This window comes from Dipodomys spectabilis, unplaced genomic scaffold (assembly GCF_019054845.1).
Source record: "Dipodomys spectabilis isolate Male_0828 unplaced genomic scaffold, ASM1905484v1 ptg000009l, whole genome shotgun sequence".
In the NCBI taxonomy this organism is placed as follows: Eukaryota; Metazoa; Chordata; class Mammalia; order Rodentia; family Heteromyidae; genus Dipodomys; species Dipodomys spectabilis.
Window position 1 is genome coordinate 6,621,484 of NW_024870686.1, and position 18,797 is coordinate 6,640,280.

The 18,797-nt window shown below is 45.4% G+C and overlaps 1 protein-coding gene and 1 pseudogene across 1 annotated transcript in view; both read left to right on the top strand.

Annotated features, from left to right (window-relative positions):
• Positions 1 to 241: 241 nt before the first annotated feature.
• LOC122125083 lies at positions 242 to 919 on the top strand (annotated as a pseudogene).
• A 1,926-nt stretch (positions 920 to 2,845) lies between these two features.
• Gsr (glutathione-disulfide reductase) overlaps positions 2,846 to 18,797 on the top strand; it is a 49,858-nt gene continuing 33,906 nt past the window's right edge. The window contains exons 1-3 of the mRNA XM_042701486.1: positions 2,846 to 3,139; positions 15,871 to 15,897; positions 18,341 to 18,429. Coding sequence (XP_042557420.1) covers positions 2,846 to 3,139; positions 15,871 to 15,897; positions 18,341 to 18,429 — 410 coding nt within the window. The remainder of the gene's footprint in view (positions 3,140 to 15,870; positions 15,898 to 18,340; positions 18,430 to 18,797) is intronic.

The window sequence follows — 18,797 nt, forward strand, 5'->3', positions numbered from 1 at the left end:
AGTTAAGAGTCTCACTGACTGTCCTAGCCCAAACGTTTCCAGCTGTGATCCTCAGATCGCAGCCTCCTGAGTAACTAGGATTATAGGTCTGAGCCACCGGTTCATGGCTTGGTTAACCATTTTAAAATGTCACGGCGGCGCCGGCGGTAATGGCTGCAAGACTGGGCGGCTGACCGCTGGACGAGGCGTGGGCCCCCGCACCTGGCATCTGGGCAGCCGCTGCCTCAGCGCGCCCAGCATTATGGCCACGTCGGCAGCTTCCTCGGAGCAGAGCACTTGAGATCTTCCATGAAGACCTACGAGCTGTGCCCGAGCTGGGGACAGCCGGGACCGAAGAGAAGTTAATCAGAGATTTTGATGAAATGAAACGCTGGCAGAGATGGAGGAAGAACTACGATATGCAACCCTGTCTTTCCGTAACCCCATGATGTCTACGAAACTACCGGAAGGACCTTGCCAAACTCCATCGGGAGGTGAGGCCCACACCTTTGACAGCCACACCTGAGGGCCGAGGAGACATAAAGGATGGCACATATGCCTTAGAAAATGAACGTATGAATCGGCTACACAGTCAGAGGGCATTGCTTCTACAAGGCACTGAGAGCCTGAACAGGCCACCCAACGTCTTGAGTGTTCTCATCGGATTGCCACAGAGACTGATCAGATTGGCACAGAAATCATAGAAGAGCTAGGGGAGCAACGAGAGCAGTTGGAAGGTACCAAGAACAGATTGGTAAACACAAATGAAAATTTGAGTAGGAGTCGAAAGATTCTCCGTTCAATGTCCAGAAAAGTAACAACCAACAAGCTGCTGCTTTCCATCGGCATCTTGTTGGAGAGAGCCATCCTGGGAGGCCTTTTGGCAAGCACTGAACTTCCTGTTGGGGAGTGTCTGTGGACCAGAACCTTGACCTTGTGAATGAATGGTGTCAGGGATATGGAAGTAAGTATGTCGCTGCATTGGGCTAATCATTCAAGGATGTACTGTGGTGCCAGACTGGGATGAGGGAGGGCGACAAAACCACCTAAATGTGAAGGAACAACAACAAGACCACTATGATATACCAAGGTAATAAACGCTGTTTATGTCTTCTTCAAAAAAAAAAATAAAACGTCATAAAGGTCTCTTAGCAGGACACTTGTGGCTCACACCTGTAATCCTAGCTACTCAAAAGGCTAGAGGGGCTGGGAGTGTGGCTTATTGAGAGTGCTTGCCTGGTATGCATGAGGTCCTGGATTCAATTCCTCAGTTCCACATAAATAAACTAAATTAAAAAAAAAAAAAAAGAGGCTGAGATCTGAAGATGGAGGATCAAAGCCAACCAGGGCAGAAAGTCCCTGAAATCCTTATCTCCAGCAGAACTGGTGGTCAAGACATGGTTCAAGTGGTTGAGTGCCAGCCTTGAGTGAAAAGCAGGACCCTAAGTTCAAGCCCCACTACCATCACACTAACAAAATGTCATATATTCTTTTATTATTTAACAATTAGTAAATTGCTTTGCATAGCCTTCCTTCCTTGCTTTGCCAGTCCTAGGGATTTGAACTCAGAGCCTGGGTTGTCCCTGAGCTTTTATGCTAAAGGCTGACGCTCCATCACTTGAGCCTACTGCTCTACTTCCAGCTTTTTTAGGTACGGACTTTCCTGCCTGGGCTAGTTTTGAACTCTGATCCTCAGATCTCAGCCTGCTGAACAGGTTTATAGATGTGAGCCTCTGGACCCGTCTCCACATTACTTTTAATAAGTGGTGAAAAGCTTTAAAAAAAAATAGCATTTCCTTCTAATACAGTACAGCAGTTTCCATTGCCCTCAATGTGCTCAACTGGCCATGGCTGGTCTGGGGCCAACCTTCAGTTCTTGCCTGAAGTGAGCTCAACCTTGTGTTCCTGTGACTTGTGTACTGACCTGTGATTTTGGTTTATCAGGACACAAGTTCAAAGCTGAGCATAGGTGGAAATTTCAAAGGCAGCCCTCATCTATTACTTCAGCCTGGGAAGATGCTTTTGTGTCCCCCAGTTTTATGTATGAATCACACCAAAAAAAAAAAAAAAATCCCTATTTGGCTTTTTTTTTTTCCTGTTTCTCAAACCAGAGGTACTAAGAATCATCTGAAGGCAGCAGAAAGTGTGTTAGAAATGCAAATTGCCATGCTGGGCGCCAGTAGCTCACTAGGCCTGTGATCCTACTGTGTCAGGAGGCTGAGATGTGGGGATCGCAGTGCAAACCCTGCACGGGCAGGAGCGTCCGGGAGACCCCCAATTAACCACCAAAAGGCTAGCCTTGAACAAAAAAGAGGCCCACCCACCGAGCCCGGCGCCAACTCAGGACCCAGAGGCTGCGCGCGCACCCAAGGCCGAACCCCAGTTGCCCAGGAGGTCGCGGCTCCCGGAGAGGGGTAGCTGCGGGCGGCGACTCGGGTGGACTGGGAAGAAGCCTGCACCTCCATAACTACCGAAGGCCAATTTCCCTTCCCTGAAAGGCCGCCGGCTCCGGTTCGGGAATGACTGGCCCCACGCGCCTCCCCGGGCCCTGCGGCCTCGCCTCGGCCCTGCCCGCGGGGCCCGGGGAGCCCAGTCACGGCCAGGCTGGCGCGGCCGCCCGCGCCCGAAGGCTGGGCGAAAGCCGACTCGCCGTTCCGCTTCCCTGCCTCGCCCCACGCGCCTGCAAAGACGGCCACCCGCCCGCTCGGCCCCGCCTCCCCGGGAGCCCGCCGCCCCGCCCCGCCCCTGCCCGCGCGGGCCGGTGCTTAGTCACGGTGAGGCTGCGCCCGCGCGCCCCGCGCCCCCCTCCCGCTGCCCCCGGGCCCGCCCCGGCCGCGCCCCCTCGCCGCCGCGCACTTCCGCGCGCATGGCCCTGCTGCCTCGGGCGCTGAGCGCGAGCCTGCGGCGGGCGGCGCGCGCCTCCACCCGCTTCCCGCTGCTCGCGCCCGCGCCCATCGGCGCCCCGCACACCCGCGCCCGCGCCATGGAGTGCAAGCAGGAGCCGCAGCCGCAGTACCCGCCGCCGGCCCCCGGCGACGTGGCCTCCTTCGACTACCTGGTGATCGGGGGCGGCTCGGGAGGACTGGCCAGCGCGCGCCGGGCGGCGGAGCTGGGCGCCAGGGCCGCGGTAGTGGAGAGCCACAAGCTGGGCGGCACTTGCGTGAGTACCGGGGGGGGGGGCGGGGGTCCCCCGCCACGCCGCCTGCACAGCCCCGCTCTCTCCCTGCCCCCCGGCCCCGCCGCGACCCCCTCCCGCCGCGTGCCCACGCCGCGTGGAAGGTGCTTCTCGGGGCCTTCGGCTCGGAGCCCGCGGTCTCGGCGCAGGTGCATTAGTCACGGAAGCCCAGCTTGTTAAACCGCAGGCAGCGCTTGCACCGGCCCCTCCTCCAGGTGGGACACGCAGTCCTCGCTGCATCTGGGGGGACGCAGATCCACGGAGCTGCGTCTGGGAAAACTGCATGCGGCCTGTGTACAAGGGGCGGGGCGGGGGGAGCTCGGAGGAAGGGGGGCCTGGTCCTCTCGCGTCCATTTCAAGGGTAGAGGGACTGAGAGCCGTCGTCCTCAGCTTGCTGCACATTCTCAGTCGCCACAAGAGTTGAGGGGCAGCGCCTCGGTTCTCCTCCAGGTTTTCCGACTTCATTGGTCGGAGGTGCAGCCCGGGTTTTGGGAAACCCAGCAGGTGATCTTGAATTGCAGCCAGTGATGGGAACTGAAGGTTTGTCTTGATAGGTTTACCGTTCTGACTTCTCAAGAGCTTTTTTGCTTTGCTTGTTCTAATACTGAAAAGAAAAGGTGGTAAATCCTGAGATTGGAAAACTAGGCATTTTTAAACAGGTTTTGTATCCATGTTAATGTTGTGGCCTTTTTCTATTCCATGATTTGGGTGAAGTACTGAATGCTGACTATGAAGATACTGAATCCAAGGCTAACCTGGGATTGGTTGGGGATAGGTTCTGTAAATTCCTTTGAAGACTGATGTTTAAATTACTAAATCGGTCAGGCACAAGTGGCTCACACCTGTAATCCTAAGTATTCAGGAGGCTGAGATCCGAGGATCGCAGTTGGAAGCCAGCACGTGAAGGAAAGTCTGAGACTCTCATCTCCAATTAACCATCAGAAAAATGGAAGTAGCACTGTGGCACAAAGTGGTAGAGTGCAGCCTTAAGCGGAAAAAGCTCGGACAGTGCCCAGGCCCGGAGTTCAAGCCCCACGACTGATAAAGTAAAATAGAAGATATACTAAATTGGGAACTCAGGGGCAAGGATAGGTTCCAATGTTTGTGTACCTTGCTCAGTAGCCATTTATGACATGAACTAGAGATGTCTGCTCACTCCATTGTTCAGGGTTCTTTTTTATTTCCTTGCGTTCAAAATGAACATGGGGATGAGAAAAAAGGAAAAATCTATTACTTATTGACTTGTACTTTGACACTTGATTGCAGAAAGACTGGAAGTCTGAAGAAGGTGGACTGAAAGTGCCACCCGGCGCACCCTCCCCTCAACGTGACAACACCGATCACTTTTCTCCTCTGGCCTCTTTAGTTTTCTGTCTTCCTCCTTCCTTTTAATAAAGAAGCAGCAGTCTGTTTCTAGTTCCTAGTGAGCGCAGGAATACTGCTTTTGAGAGCAGGCAAAGGCAGCTCAGAGCTGTTCTGCAGCAGCTGCTTTTTCTTTCTTTTCTTTTTTTCTTTCCATCTTCAGGATCAAACCCAGGGCCTTGAACATGCTACCTAGGCAAGCACTCTGCCTCTAAGCTACTATCCCCAACACTCCAGCATCAGCTTTAATTTCCAGCTAAACATTTGAGGAATCCCTAATGACATTACATTAGGGCTTTTGCTTCTGAATTACAAGGAAGAGTATAGATTTGCATCAAATTTTAGAGAAGATATAATCAATGGGTAGATTATGGGTGTGTTTAGCTTTTGGATTGCAGTTACCTCCTAGCTACTGAGGAGGCAGTTAGGAGGATCAAAGTACAAAGCCAGCCTGGGCAAAATGAGCTTACAGTCCTATCTGAAAAACAAACTAGTAAGTGGCTCAAATGGTAAAGCACTTCCTTTAGAGTGCAGCCCCCACTTATGTTGTTCCCATTCTGTAGTTACAGTAATGAACTTTGTGTGTGCATGAGTGTGTGCGCACCCTCACCAGATACAGGGCTTGAATTCAGGGCCTGGGTGCTGTCCATTAGCTATTTCATTCAAGGCTGACATTGTAACACTTGAACCACAGCTCCACTTCCTGCTTTTTGCTGATTAATTAGAGATGATAGTCTCACAGACTTTCCTCCTCCAGCTGACTTCAAACCTTGATCCTCAGATCTAAGTTTCCTAAGTATCTAGAATTACAGATGTGAGCCACTGGTGCTTGGTCTGTAATAATGGACTTCTTGTTCAGTTATTTCCAAGTATGTATGTGAAATTGAGGCCTGTTGAGCTCCATCACTTTATTCGTTCATATATTCAGGTCTAGTATTGCATCAGTGACAAAGTAATACAAATAATGTAAAACAGAAGTCTCTTCCTTCAGTGAATTTACAATATCTTGGACCAAACATAGACCATGAATCCCAAAGTGAGGTACTTAAGCTTAATCTTTGAAGATAATAACTAATTAAAATAGTTCAGAGAAGAGATGGAATTCTCCCTTCCACCTGGGTATCAGGGGAAGAGTTCTGGAATGAGAATATCTTTTTGAACTATCTTTTAGAAGATGAATTTTTTTTGGATATATATATATATATATATATATATATATTTTTTTTTTTTTTTTAATTAGAGCAGAGTGTCCCTTACTCTATAGAGATAGGAGACAGATGGGTAGGTTGTGGTTTAAAAATGGATTTCCTGGGCTGGGAATGTGGCTCTGTGATAGAGTGCCTAGCATGCATGAAACCCCAGGTTCAATTCCTCAGACCACATATACAAAAAAAAGCCAAAAGTGGCACTATGTCTCAAGTGGTAGACCACTAGCTATAAGCCCATAGAGGCTCAGGGACAGAGCCCAGGCCCTGAGTTCATGATACAACAAAAGTGAGCTTATAGTCAGGCTCCGGTGGTCCACAAGTATGTAATCCTAACTACTCAGGGAGCTGAGATCTGAGGACTGCAGTTGGAAGCCAGCCCAGACAAGAAAGTCCATAAAACTCTCATCTTTAACCACCAAAAAGCCAGAAGTAGAGCTATGGATCAGGGGATAGAATGCCAGTCTTGAGTGAAGCTCAGGGACAGGACAGTGCGCGGGCCCCGAGTTCAAGCCCAGTTACCCGTACCCCCGTCTCCCCCCGCCAAATTGCTATCTTACAAATAATACTATTGAGAGATATCCCCTGGGAAGGCCAGATAGAAGTCAGAGTAGCTCTCACTGGACATGGTGATGTCCAGCCTGTAATCTCAGCACTCTAATCCCAAACCAAAGCAGAATTTCTAGTTCAAAGCCACTCTGAGGTACATAAATAGTTTGTCTCAAAAACAGAGAGAGAGAATCTCAAACTAGTTCTTTCCTAAGTAAAATGTATTACCATATCTTGTTTATTGCAGTGCTTGAGGGGCGGGGGCAGAATCCAGGGCTTTGCACATGCTAGGCAAGAGCTTTACCACTTCAGCCCTAAAACATCTTGCCAGTTGCTATGAACTCTCATAGGAAGTTCAAATGAGGCTTCCCTTCACAGTGGCCATTTTCAGGTAGTGCTAGTGCTAGTGTGTGTGTGTGTGTAGTTTTTCTTCATTCATGTTACTAAACATTTTCTGTGTGCCAGCTGAGTTTTTAGATGCTAAAATTGTAGCGACAAGTAGAGCAGATATTTCTGTCCTCAGAATAGTGCATTTCAATGTCCCAGGGCTGAAAAAAGCAAAAATAACAACAGAAAGAATGATTAGACTTTGCTGGGCACTGGTAGCTCATGCCTATAATCCTAGAGGATCTCAATTTAAAGTCAGCCCAGGCAGAGAAGTTTGTAAGATGTCATCTCCATTAACTAGCTGACTGGAAGTGTGACCCCCCAAAAAGTGAGAGTAATAACATAAGCTTGGCCACTTTAAGCCCCAGGACTGGCACTAAAAAAATAAAAAGGCATTGAGGCCCAGCACCAGTAGCTCACACCTGTAATCCTAGCTACTAATGAGCTCTCAGGATCGAGGTTCAAAGCTAGCCCAGGCAGAAAAGTTTCTGAGACTATCTCCAATTAATCACCAGAGAGCCGGAAGTGAAGTTGTGGCTCAAGTGCCAGCTTTGAACACAAAAGCTTAGGGACAACACCCAAGCCCTGAGATCAAGTCCCAGTACTGTAACATACACACATATACCTCTTTTCCCTTAGAATTTCATTAAAGGGCTGGGAAGATGGCTCAGTGGTAGAGTGCTTGCCTTGCATGCATGAGGCCCTGGGTTCGATTCCTCAGTACCACATAAGCAGAAAAAGCCAGAAATGGGGCTGAGGCTCGAGTGGTACAGTGCTAGCCTTCAGCTGAAGAGCTAGGGACAGGGCCCAGTCCCAGAGTTCAGGCCCCACGACTGACAATAACAACAAAAAAAAGAATTTCATTAAAAATAATCCCTTGTCTTCTGAAACTAATCTTTTTTGAGGGGGGGAGGTCAGTTGTGGGTCAGTCTGTGTGAGGTCAGTCTGTGTGCTGTCCCTGAGCTCTTTTGCTCAAGGCTAGCTCTGTGTCACTATAAACCACAGCTTCACTTCTAGTTTTTGAGTGGTTATTTGGAGATGAGTCTCACTGGGACTGTTCTGCTTTGGCTGGCTTTGAACTACCAGCCTCAGATCTCAGCCTCCGGAGTAGCTAGGATTACAGGCGTGAGCTACTGGTGCCCAGCTGAAACTAAATTATTTTTGAGGCTGGAAAAATATATAAAATGTTCCAGTTTAGTCATGGAAATCTTCCCCAATGCAAAAATCAGTGTTTTCCTCATTATCATATGTAGGCTAAAGAACAATGCAAAGCTTGCTCAAAGCCAAAGTGAATTAGAGCTTCTTGTATGTTGCTCATTTTTCTGCCCATGCAGAAAAAATCAGCTTGTGGAAAAGTTAGCTTTGAGTTGCTGCTCCTTTGCCTCAGGGCCTGCAGCAGCACTTGCTTCCCTGTTCTTGCTGACCATGGGCAGGAGGGATGGTTCCCAAAGTGTTCAGTAGTCCTTGCCAATGAGTTGGGGGAATGGTCAATTGAGTGGCACAGACTTGATCACAAAGTCAGTATGACTTGTGTTGCACAATTCTAGCTCGAGGAACCTACATGATGGGCTTGAGAAGTGAGCTACTCTGTGGATTATGCTTCATAGAATTTGCAAATAATTAGCAACATGCAAATCATAGCCCAACTTGGCAGTGATAGTGTGTACTTTGATATTGTGACATCTGTATCCTGATAACACTTGAATGTGCATTTATTTCTAAATGCAGCTTACTAAAAGGAACTTAATTTAGAGAGCCCTGTCATTAGTTCCTTCAGTAATGACAGATGTCCCTTAAGAAAAAACCAACTCTGATTTATTTCTGAGGATTTGGAATTTCATAAAATAGGGCCAGCTATATTCATATGTGCCAAATAAAGGAGTGATCGTAAAGGGCAGGGCTTGTTGGTAGTAGGCAACTTCTGTTATTGAACTTTGGCTCATTGACTTTGTTTAGGATCTTAGTACAATATTGCTTTGCAGTCTGCCTCAGAAACTACTATGAATCTTCAGAGCCAGGAAAAGAACTGAAACCCTTAGAGTTTCTTTTTGTTGGAAGAAATCGTAAAGGTCTAGGGATGTGGCTCAAGTGGTGGAAGACTCACCTAGAAGGATTTGCAAAAGTGGTAGCACACTGCTTTGTTACAGAAATTGAAGAACTGATATGGAAATACTTACAGGGGAATACTAATAAACATTGGCATTTATATGTAAATAATAAACATTACATTTATATGTAAATGCATATATATCTGAATACATGGATATATGTTTTTACCTACATTTGAGTTGATGAATTCATAATGCCTTGTTCTCTCTCTCTCTCTCTCTCTCTCTTTTGCCAGTCCTGGGCTTGAACTTAGAGCCTGGGCACTGACCTGAGCATTTTTCTGCTCAAGGCTAGCACTCTACCACTTGAGCCACAGTGCCACTTCTGGCTTTTTTTTTTTTTGGGGGGGGTCCGGTCATGGGGCCTGAACTCTGGGCCTGGGCGCTGTCCCTCAGCTCTTCAGCTCAAGGCTAGTGCTCTACCACTTGAGCCACAGCGCCACTTCCGGCTTTTTTCTTTTTGCTTATGTGGTGCTGAGGAATCGAACCCAGGACCTCAGGCATGCAAGGCAAGCGCTCTACCACTGAGCCACCTTCCCAGCCCGTGGCTTTTTCTTTGTATGTGATACTGAGGAATCAAACCCAGGGCTTCATGCATGCTAGGCAAGCACTCTACCACTAAGCCACATTCCTAGCCCCAATGCTTTGTTCTCTAAAAGATAGCTTTGCGTGTGTGTGTGTGTGTGTGTGTGTGTGTGTGTGTGTGTGTGTGTGTGTGTGTTGGTCGTGGGGCTTGAACTCTAGGCCTAGCCCCAATGCTTTGTTCTCTAAGAGATAGCTAGGGGTGTGTGTGTGTGTGTGTGTGTGTGTGTGTGTGTGTGTGTGTGTGTGTGTGTGTGTGTGTGTGTGTGTGTTGGTCGTGGGGCTTGAACTCTAGGCCTAGCCCCAATGCTTTGTTCTCTAAGAGATAGCTAGGGGTGTGTGTGTGTGTGTGTGTGTGTGTGTGTGTGTGTGTGTGTGTGTTGGTTGTGGGGCTTGAACTCTAGGCCTAGCCCCAATGCTTTGTTCTCTAAAAGATTGCGTGTGTGTGTGTGTGTGTGCGTATGCGTATGTGTGTGTGTGTTGGTCGTGGGGCTTGAACTCTAGGCCTAGCCCCAATGCTTTGTTCTCTAAGAGATAGCTAGGGTGTGTGTGTGTGTGTGTGTGTGTGTGTGTGTGTGTGTGTGTGTGTGTGTGTGTGTGTGTGTGTGATGGTCATGCGGCTTGAACTCTAGGCCTGGGCGCTGTCCCTGAGCTCTTCAGCTCAAGGCTAGTGCTCTACCACTTGATCACTGATATTCCTGCCTGGGCTAGCTTTGAACTGCGATCCTCCTGAGATCTCAGTCTCCTGAGTAGCTAGATTTACAGGTGTGAACCATTGGCTGACTAGCATATTTTTAAAGTGTTCCTTCTTCATATGGCCTGGCACTCATTTTTAGGGTATAAAAAGGAAGTCAGGGAGAGGAAACCATAGGCAACTCTAGTAGGGGGATGGACTGGAGAAAACAGGAAGGAAATTCTGTTACTAAAGCACAGGTTACAGGATCAGCAGGTACAGTTGCAAATGAATAAAGGTTTATTTTCCCCCAGTACTATCTATGCAAAATGATTCCCTTAGGATTGAAAGGTAAAGGGGCCAGCCTCGGAAAAAAGACTCCAGTTTCACCAACTTCACATGTTCTGCCTTTGCTTCAGGAGTTCTCTGCCCTTACTGTGAGCCCGTGCTGGCAGGACCACTAAGTAGAAGTATTTACAACACCACATGGGTTGGAACAAAGCCCTCAGACAGGGATCATTAGTGTAGAAAGGGGGATTGAGGCCGGGCCTAGTGATTTACACCTATAATCCTAACTACTTCAGGAGGTGGAGATTGAGAGGATTGTGGTTTGAGGCAGCTCAGGAGAAAAGTTTTCAAGACCCCATTTCAACCAATAAAAAAATCTGGACATGCTGACATGTGTGCCTGTCATTCTGGCTAGATAGGAAGTGTAAATAAGAGGATCACCATCCAGTCTGGCATGGGCAGAAAGTTAGAACCTGCTTGAAAAATGATTAAAGCTAAAGGTCTAGATGAATAACTCAAGTGGTAGAATGCCTGCCTGGCAAGCCTTAGGTGGGCAGGAGAGAGACTGAGCTATAAGAATGCAAGGAATTTGGCTGTTATTGGTTAATGCTCACCTGAAGGCTGGAGTTTCTGTGTCAGAATTTGCCAGGTAGAAAGTATCTTTCAACAATGCCCAACAAGAAATGTAGTCATTACCTTGTTGATGTAGCTATAACCCTCTGTATAACATCTTTACTAGAAAAAAAAAAGTATCTTTCACCTGGGGTTTCCTAGCTGTGTGCACCTCTGGGAAGCCAGGACCTTGAAAACCTAGTACAGAGCCTGGGAGGCAAGTTTTCTTGGTACTCAGTTGATCTGTGTTTCAGATAAGCTCCTCTCTTCCCACACAGGTAGCCAGGAGACTGCAGATGCAATTCTGAGGTATCAATTAAAACAGTGTCTTGCACATAGTAGGAACCCAGGATACACACACACACTTATGTGCTTATGTATACTAAAAGAATAAGTTGATGCATTCATATATGCATGTGTATACTCATATATAAATGCATATATATGTGAATGATAAATTCGAAATCAGCATTGTTTATAAATGATCGCTGATCTTCTCAAAATCTCCTATATCATATGTAGTGGGAAACCACTCAGAATTAGAAATTTAGCCACTTACAGCCATTGAGTGGGAGAGCCCAGAGCCAGACTGGTGGGTGCAAGGTCCTTGTCTGTGAACCTCAGGCACACATTAGCTAGGGGGAAGAAGAAGCTACCAGAGGAAGGAATGAGCATAGCTTTCTACCCCTGTTTCCTCAGCTTGGAAGGTAATTACATATGAATTCATTCCTTCCAACGTGCTGGGAACTTGGTTTCTAAAACTGTCAGACTCCCCTGAAGGCCTATTTCTAAGAGCTGCCTAAATGGGACAAGTGATATTTTGGTGTTACTGCTTTTCTTTTTTCTTTTTTTTTTTCCTTTTTTCTTTGTGTGAGCCCTTTCCTCAGGCTTGAACTTGGGCCAGGGTGCTGTCCATGACATTCTTTTTGCTTAAGGCTAGCACTCTACTACTGCTTGTCCAGGCTGGCTTCAAACCGTGATCCTCAGATCTCAGCCTCCTGAGTAGCCAGGATTACCGGTGTGAGTCACAAGTGTCCAGCGTCACAGCCTTTCTTTAAACCATGTCCCCAGGCCCTGAGGTGCATGGCATTTTCTGACATCCCCAACCCTGCCTAGGTCCCAGTTTTCACCACCCTCTCTGTCTGACTTCTGGATCAGTGCTCTGGGATTTTAGAGGCTGCAGTGATACTTGTCATTGCCCCTTTAATTGGTACCTTGGTTAAGCTCCATCTCCCTGGCTAGAAGGAGACTTCAGGAGAGCCGGGATTATATAGTGCTTTACCTTGCATAATGCTAGGCACAAATGGCTGCTTAAGCCATTCTTCAGAACAAAGGAATGACTCCCAAGTTAATAAAACAGAGACAAGAAAAAAGAATTAGGAGCCCAAAAGGCAGAAACTTCCAAAAAGGAAACCAGAGTTTGTCATCTACTGACTCTAGTATAAGTCAGGCTACATTGAAACTGATTCCAAGCTTTAAAAAAAAAATTGTCTTAAATAAGTTAAAAATAATTTCAGGTGCTGGGAAGGTGGCTCAGTGGTAGAGTGCTTGCCTTGCATGCATGAGCCCCTGGGTTTGATTCCTTAGCACCACATAAGCTGAAAAGGCCAGAAGTGGTACTGTGGCTCAAGTGGTAGAGCACTCGCCTTGAGCTCAAGAGCTGAGGGACAGCGCCCAGGCCCAGAGTTCAGGCCCACGACCAACAATCAGTCAATCAATCAGTCAATAAAAATAATTTCAGATACACGTGAGGAGTGAGTTGGTGATAGGGGAGAGTGGTTCAGAACATTATTGTGCTTTGTGACTTTTTGAGGTACTTTCAGAGGCTCCTGAGAACTTAGAAAGGGTGACAGGAGGATGAGTAGATACAGTTTAATACTGGGGCTTCAGCTCTAGGCCTGTCACTCCTGTTTGGCTTTTTGGCTCTTGGCAGGCACTCTACCACTTACTTGAGCCATGTCTCCAGAACTGGCTAATTTGTCATTAAGTAATTTTGTTATTGTATAGACATTGCAGGGTATATTTACCCAAACTAAGATGGGTATAATATCACTAGAAGATTCTTTTTAATTTTATTTATTTATTTTGTGTGCCAGTATTGGGGCTTGAACTGGTCTTGGAGCTATCCTTGTGCTTTTTTGCTCACAGCTAATGCTCTACCACTTTGGTTACTGCTCCATGTAGCTTGTGTGTGTGTGTGTGTGTGTGTGTGTGTGTGTGTGTGTGTGTGTGTGTGTGTGTGTGTGTGTGTGTGTGTATGATTAATTGGCAACATGAGTCTCGCAGACTTAATGTCCATGCTGGCTTCAAACCACTATCCTCAGATCTCAGCCTCCAAAGTAGCTAAGACTACTCATGCTAAGGCATGAGCCACCAGCAACCAGCCTCATTGGCTTTTAAGAGTATAATGTGTATTTGGGTTTTCTCAAATTACTAACTCAGCATCCTAGTCCCATGACACATAATTTATACTTTTGTAATTCTGATGAGTTTCCATTAATATATAAATACTGTCACACTGTTGTGACAATGGATAGTGAATGAACAGGCTGGATATGTAAGTTAGGTACAGTTGATAACCTTTTATTGTAGTGGACCCATCACCAGTGCTTCCTAGTTGGTAGGCGTAAGATAAAGGAAAATCTAACTTACACATCAAATTACACGTCTAGACAGCTAGGGGATCTATAAATTCCCCTTCAAAAAAAGTGAGGAAGTAGTGCTGTGGCTCAAGTGGTAGAGTGTTAGCCTTGAGCCAAAGAAACTCAGGGACAGTACCCAGGCCCTGAGTTCTAGCATCGAGACTGGCTAAAACTAAATTTAACCTGGTGCTGATGGCTCATGCCTGTAATCCTAGCTACTCAGGAGTCTGGGATCTAAGGATCAAGGTTGGAAGCCAGCCCATGCAGGAAAGTCTGTGAGGCTCTTTTTGTTGTTGTTGTTGTTGATCATGGGGCTTGAACTCTGGGACCAGGCCCTGCCCCTCAGCTCTTCAGCTCAAGGCTAGCGCTCTACTACTTGAGCCACAGCACCATTTCAGGTTTTCTGATGGTTTATTGGAGATAAGAGTCTCATGTACTTTCCTTCCCAGGCTGGCTTTGAACTGCAATCCTCAGATCTCAGCCTCCTGAGTAGCTAGCAAGGATTACAGGCGTGAGCCACCAGTGCCCAGCCTGTGAGGCTCTTATCTACAGTTAACCAGAAAAGGCCAGAAATGGAACTGTGGTTCAAGTGGTGGAGTGCTAGCCTTGAGCACAAAAGATCAGGGACAACATCTAAGCCCAGAGTTCAAACCTAGGACCAGCAAAAAAAAAAAAAAAAGTGAGATCAATCTAATTTTCCTTATGCAAACAGTTGCTCCCTTAGGGTAGGGTAACCCTAAGGGAGCAACTTAACCTGTTTAGTGAAGTCCAGATATATTACTCACATTGGAAGCCTTGTAATCAAGACTTCCTGCTTAATGTAGTTTCTGAAGGGGAAAAAAGACACAAAAGAAGGAAATGATGGAAATAAAAATAAAAGAAGTGCACAAAAATGTGCAGATTGAAAGGTCAGATAATGTGATGTCAGGAAAATGTACCCTTAGATATGTATTTTAATGTTTGTTTCTTTCATGCATGTGTTTCTAACGCATTTATAAGATTATCTCTTTGTTGCTTTGTATGTCCCTCCCCCACAGTATAACCCCCGCTTTCACTGTATTTGATGTCAATATAACTTGTGGAGGAGATGGGGAAAAACCAGTTGTTTAAGGATACAGGGGGACCTGTTGCAACAATGAGAAGTACAAGTTGTCATGTCCAAAACGAGCTTTACAACGTCGGTGTAGGGGGGGGGAATTGGGGGGGAGGGGGGAGACTGGGAAGGGAGGTGAAGGGTAAACAAAGGAGGAGGCTGCAATGCTTGGTAAGAAATGTACGCATTATCCTGCCCATGTAATTGTAACCCCTCTGTACAGTATGTTCACAAATTAAATTAAATTAAAAAAAAAAATGTGCAGATTGTAGGGGCTGGGAAGGTGGTAGAGTGCTTCCTTGCGTGCATGAGGCCCAGGGTTCGATTCCTCAGCACAACATAAGCAGAAAAAGCTGGAATTGGTGCTATGGCTCAAGTGGTAGAGCACTAGCCTTGAGCTGAAGAGCTGAGGGACAGCGCCCAGGTCGAGTTCAGGCCCCACCCCCCAAAAAAAGTTAAGATTGTATCCTGTAGTTTATAAAGACGTCCTTGGGAGGAATTCTGTGCTCTCTTGCCATATAAACTTTTTCCTAAATATCTGGTAGACTTCTAAAATTTTATAACTGTTTTCTATTGTGTATCGGTTGCTAGAAGGCCAAGAGGCAAATTTTTGGTCCATGTGAAGCTTCATAGAAGGATGAGTATTGATGCTTGGGACTGGAGGAATAACAGATTTTCACTGTTAAGGACCATCCCACACAATTTTTTTTTTTTTTTTTTTTTTGGGTCCGGTCCTGGGGACTGAACTCTGGGCCTGGGCGCTGTCCCTCAGCTCTTCAGCTCAAGGCGAGCACTCTACCACTTGAGCCACAGCGCCACTTCTGGCTTTTTTCTTTTTGCTTATGTGGTGCTGAGGAATCGAACCCAGGGCCCCATGCATGCAAGGCAAGCGCTCTATCACTGAGCCACCTTCCCAGCCCTCTCACAACTTTTCTTGAGCAAATGGTGGTAAGTAAAACTTTTCTATGTCACCACATAAGGAAAATAATGTTCTTTTCCAATTCTATGATAAAAGAATCAGACTATAACTATAGAATCCAGTTCATTGTGATTTTAAACTTATTGATGTTTGGGATTTATTTATGCAAATGTGTTCGACGGTTTGAGTTTAATATTTTTTAAAAACTTATTATAAAGGTGCTATACAGAGGGGTTACAGTTACATAAGTCAGGTAGAGTTTACTATTCTTAAACTATTTTTTCCTTTTTTTCTAGGTGAATGTTGGATGTGTACCCAAAAAGGTAGATATTTTTATTTCTTCTTTCTATGCTCCTTTTTCATATTTGATAAATCATGATCAGAATAAGGCTGTTTCCAAATACGTCATTTGAAAAAATAACTGAGACCCTAACTAAGAGTCGCTTAAATAATAAGATGGGTTTTGTTGATATTTCTTTTTCTTTTTCTTTTTCTTTTTGTCAGTCGTGGGGCTTGAACTCTGGACCTGGGCGCTGTCCCTCAGCTCTTCAGCTTATGGCAAACGTTCTACCCTTGAGCCACAGCACCACTTCTGGTTTTCTAGTGGTTTATTAGAGATAAGAGTCTCAAGGACTTTCCTGCCCGGGCTGGCTTTGAACCTCGATCCTCAGATCTTAGCCTCCTGAGTAGCCAGGATTACAGGCATGAGCCACTGGCACCCAGCCGTTGTTGGTATTTCTTAATGTCTTTTGATGTGAAGGCCTTGACATGGGCTTTTTTTGATCTTTAGTTACTGAGTTTCCTATTTCCTCTCACATTCTAAGCAAGAAGCTTATCTTTGAACTATACTCCCAGCTCTTAGTTCTAGATTTGGTATCTATTTTGCTTGGAGTCACGAAATTATGGATGTGTGACATATATAGATTAGTTATAAGGTAGTGTGTGTCCTTTAAACCAATTGTGGTAATTTAGTATTGATTAGTATTATGTCATTTAAAAAATAACGCTGGAGCCAGATGCTGGTGGCTCCCACCTGTAATCCTGGCTACTCAGGAGGCTGAGATCTGAGGATTGCAGTTAAAGCCAGCCTAGGCAGGAAAGTCCATGAGACTCTTATCTCCAATAAACCATCAGAAAACCTGAAATGGTGCTGTGGCTCAAGTGGTAGAGTGTTAGCCTTGAGCTCAAGAGCTAAGGGACAGTGCCCAGGCCCAGAGTTCAAGCCTTATGACTGACCCAAAAAAAAAAAAAACAAAAACAATTCTTACCCAAGGTAGCATGGAACTATGATCTTAGATCTTCAATCTCCTGCATGAACCACTGGCTGAGGCAGGAAATTTTAAGTGAGGCCAGCCTGAGGGATATGTCTTTGACTGAAAAAAAGTAAAGGAACAACAACAACCAAAAAAAAAATTAGAGTTAACAATTCAGTGATCTTAGGTATAAAAAGACATTTATAAAGCATTTTACACTGGTTACCAATGGAGTCTAAAGTTTGTCTGGCAGAGAAAATTGGTAGTTTGTTATCTGGAGTTCAGGATTTCAATTTGAATCTTGTTATCTTAAAGATCAGTTGGCAGAAAAAGACCTTTACAGAGTGTAGGCTGCATTCCACATGAGGTATGTCCAACCTTTACATTGCATATATCTCATTACCTATAGCCTTATAAGAGGTTCATTATTACTGACTTTATTTTTTTAATTTTTTGGTTGGTCATAGGGCTTGAACTCTGGGCTTGGGTGCTGTCCCTCAGCTCTTCAGCCCAAGACGAGTGCTCTACTGCTTGAGCCACAGCACTACTTCCAGTTTTCTAGTGGTTTATTGGAGATAAGAGTCTCACGGACTTTCCTGCCCGGGCTGGCTTTGAACTGTGATCCTCAGGTCTCAGCTTCCTGAGTAGCTAGGATTACAGGCATGAGCCACCGGTGCCTGGCTCTGACTTTATAATAGGAGTGTAAACTTAAACTTTTTTTTTTGGTCAGTTGTAGGGCTTGGACTCAGGGCCTGGGAGTGTCCCTGAGATTTTGCACTCAAAGCTAGCACTTTACCACTTTGAGCCACTGTTTTCTGATGGTTAATTGGAGAAAAGAATCCCACGGACTTTCCTGCTTGGGCTGGCTTTGAACTGTGATCCTCTGATCTTAGCCTCCAGAGTAGCTAGGATTACAAGCATGAGCCACTGGCACCTGGATAGAGTTTTTCTTTTATATTACTTTCCTGTAGAGTTGCAGATTCCCCAGTTTCCTGAAATTGAACCAAAAAGAGCAAGGCTAACAGAAATCTAAATTTTAAGTACTTGTCTAGCGAGTGTGAAGCCCTAAGTTCAATTCCTAGTATTGAAGAAAAGAATATAAAATTGAAAATAGGAATGTAAACAATAACAATTTTAAAGGAATGACTGTGGCCTATAATATTCTGCTCTATAATCAAGGTAGTTTAATAGTAGATGTAATTTTGCCCATTATTTCAGAAGCCTCCTAGTAAAATTAATCTGGTCATATTTCTAAATTTGGCTTCAATGTGTTCAGATTTAAAAAAAAAATTTTATTGTCAAGATGATTTACAGGGGGATTACATTTAAATATGTAAGATACTAAGTACATTTCTTGTTGAACATTGTTACCCCTTCCCTTGTTTTCTCCCACTTTCCCTCCTCCCATAGATTTTTTTTTTTTTTTAATTTCAGGGTATTTTTATCTGCAGTTACAGAGTTTGAATATACTCATGATTTATGTTCAGCATGACCGTTTATACTTCTTTTACAGGTAATGTGGAACACAGCTGTCCACTCTGAATTTATGCATGATCACGTTGATTATGGATTTCAGAGCTGTGAAGGAAAATTCAATTGGCGGTAAGTGTTAAGAGGTTCAATTTATAATGATAGGTATTTTCATAACCTAGCCATAAACTTTTCAGAGGGTATTACTGTGGTAAAAATGTACAACATAGGACTGGGGATATAGCTCAGTGGTAGAATTCCTGTGTATGATGTACAAAGCCCTGGATTTATTCTCTCTCACTCCTGTTAAAGTCACACACACCACAAAATTTATAGTTTCAGACATTTTTTTTTTTTTTTGGGTCCGGTTGTGGGGTCTGAACTCTGGGCCTGGACACTGTCCCTCAGCTCTTCAGCTCAAGGCTAGCGCTCTACCACTTGAGCCATAGCACCACTTCTGGCTTTTTTTTTCTGTTTATGTGGTGCTGAGGAATTGAACC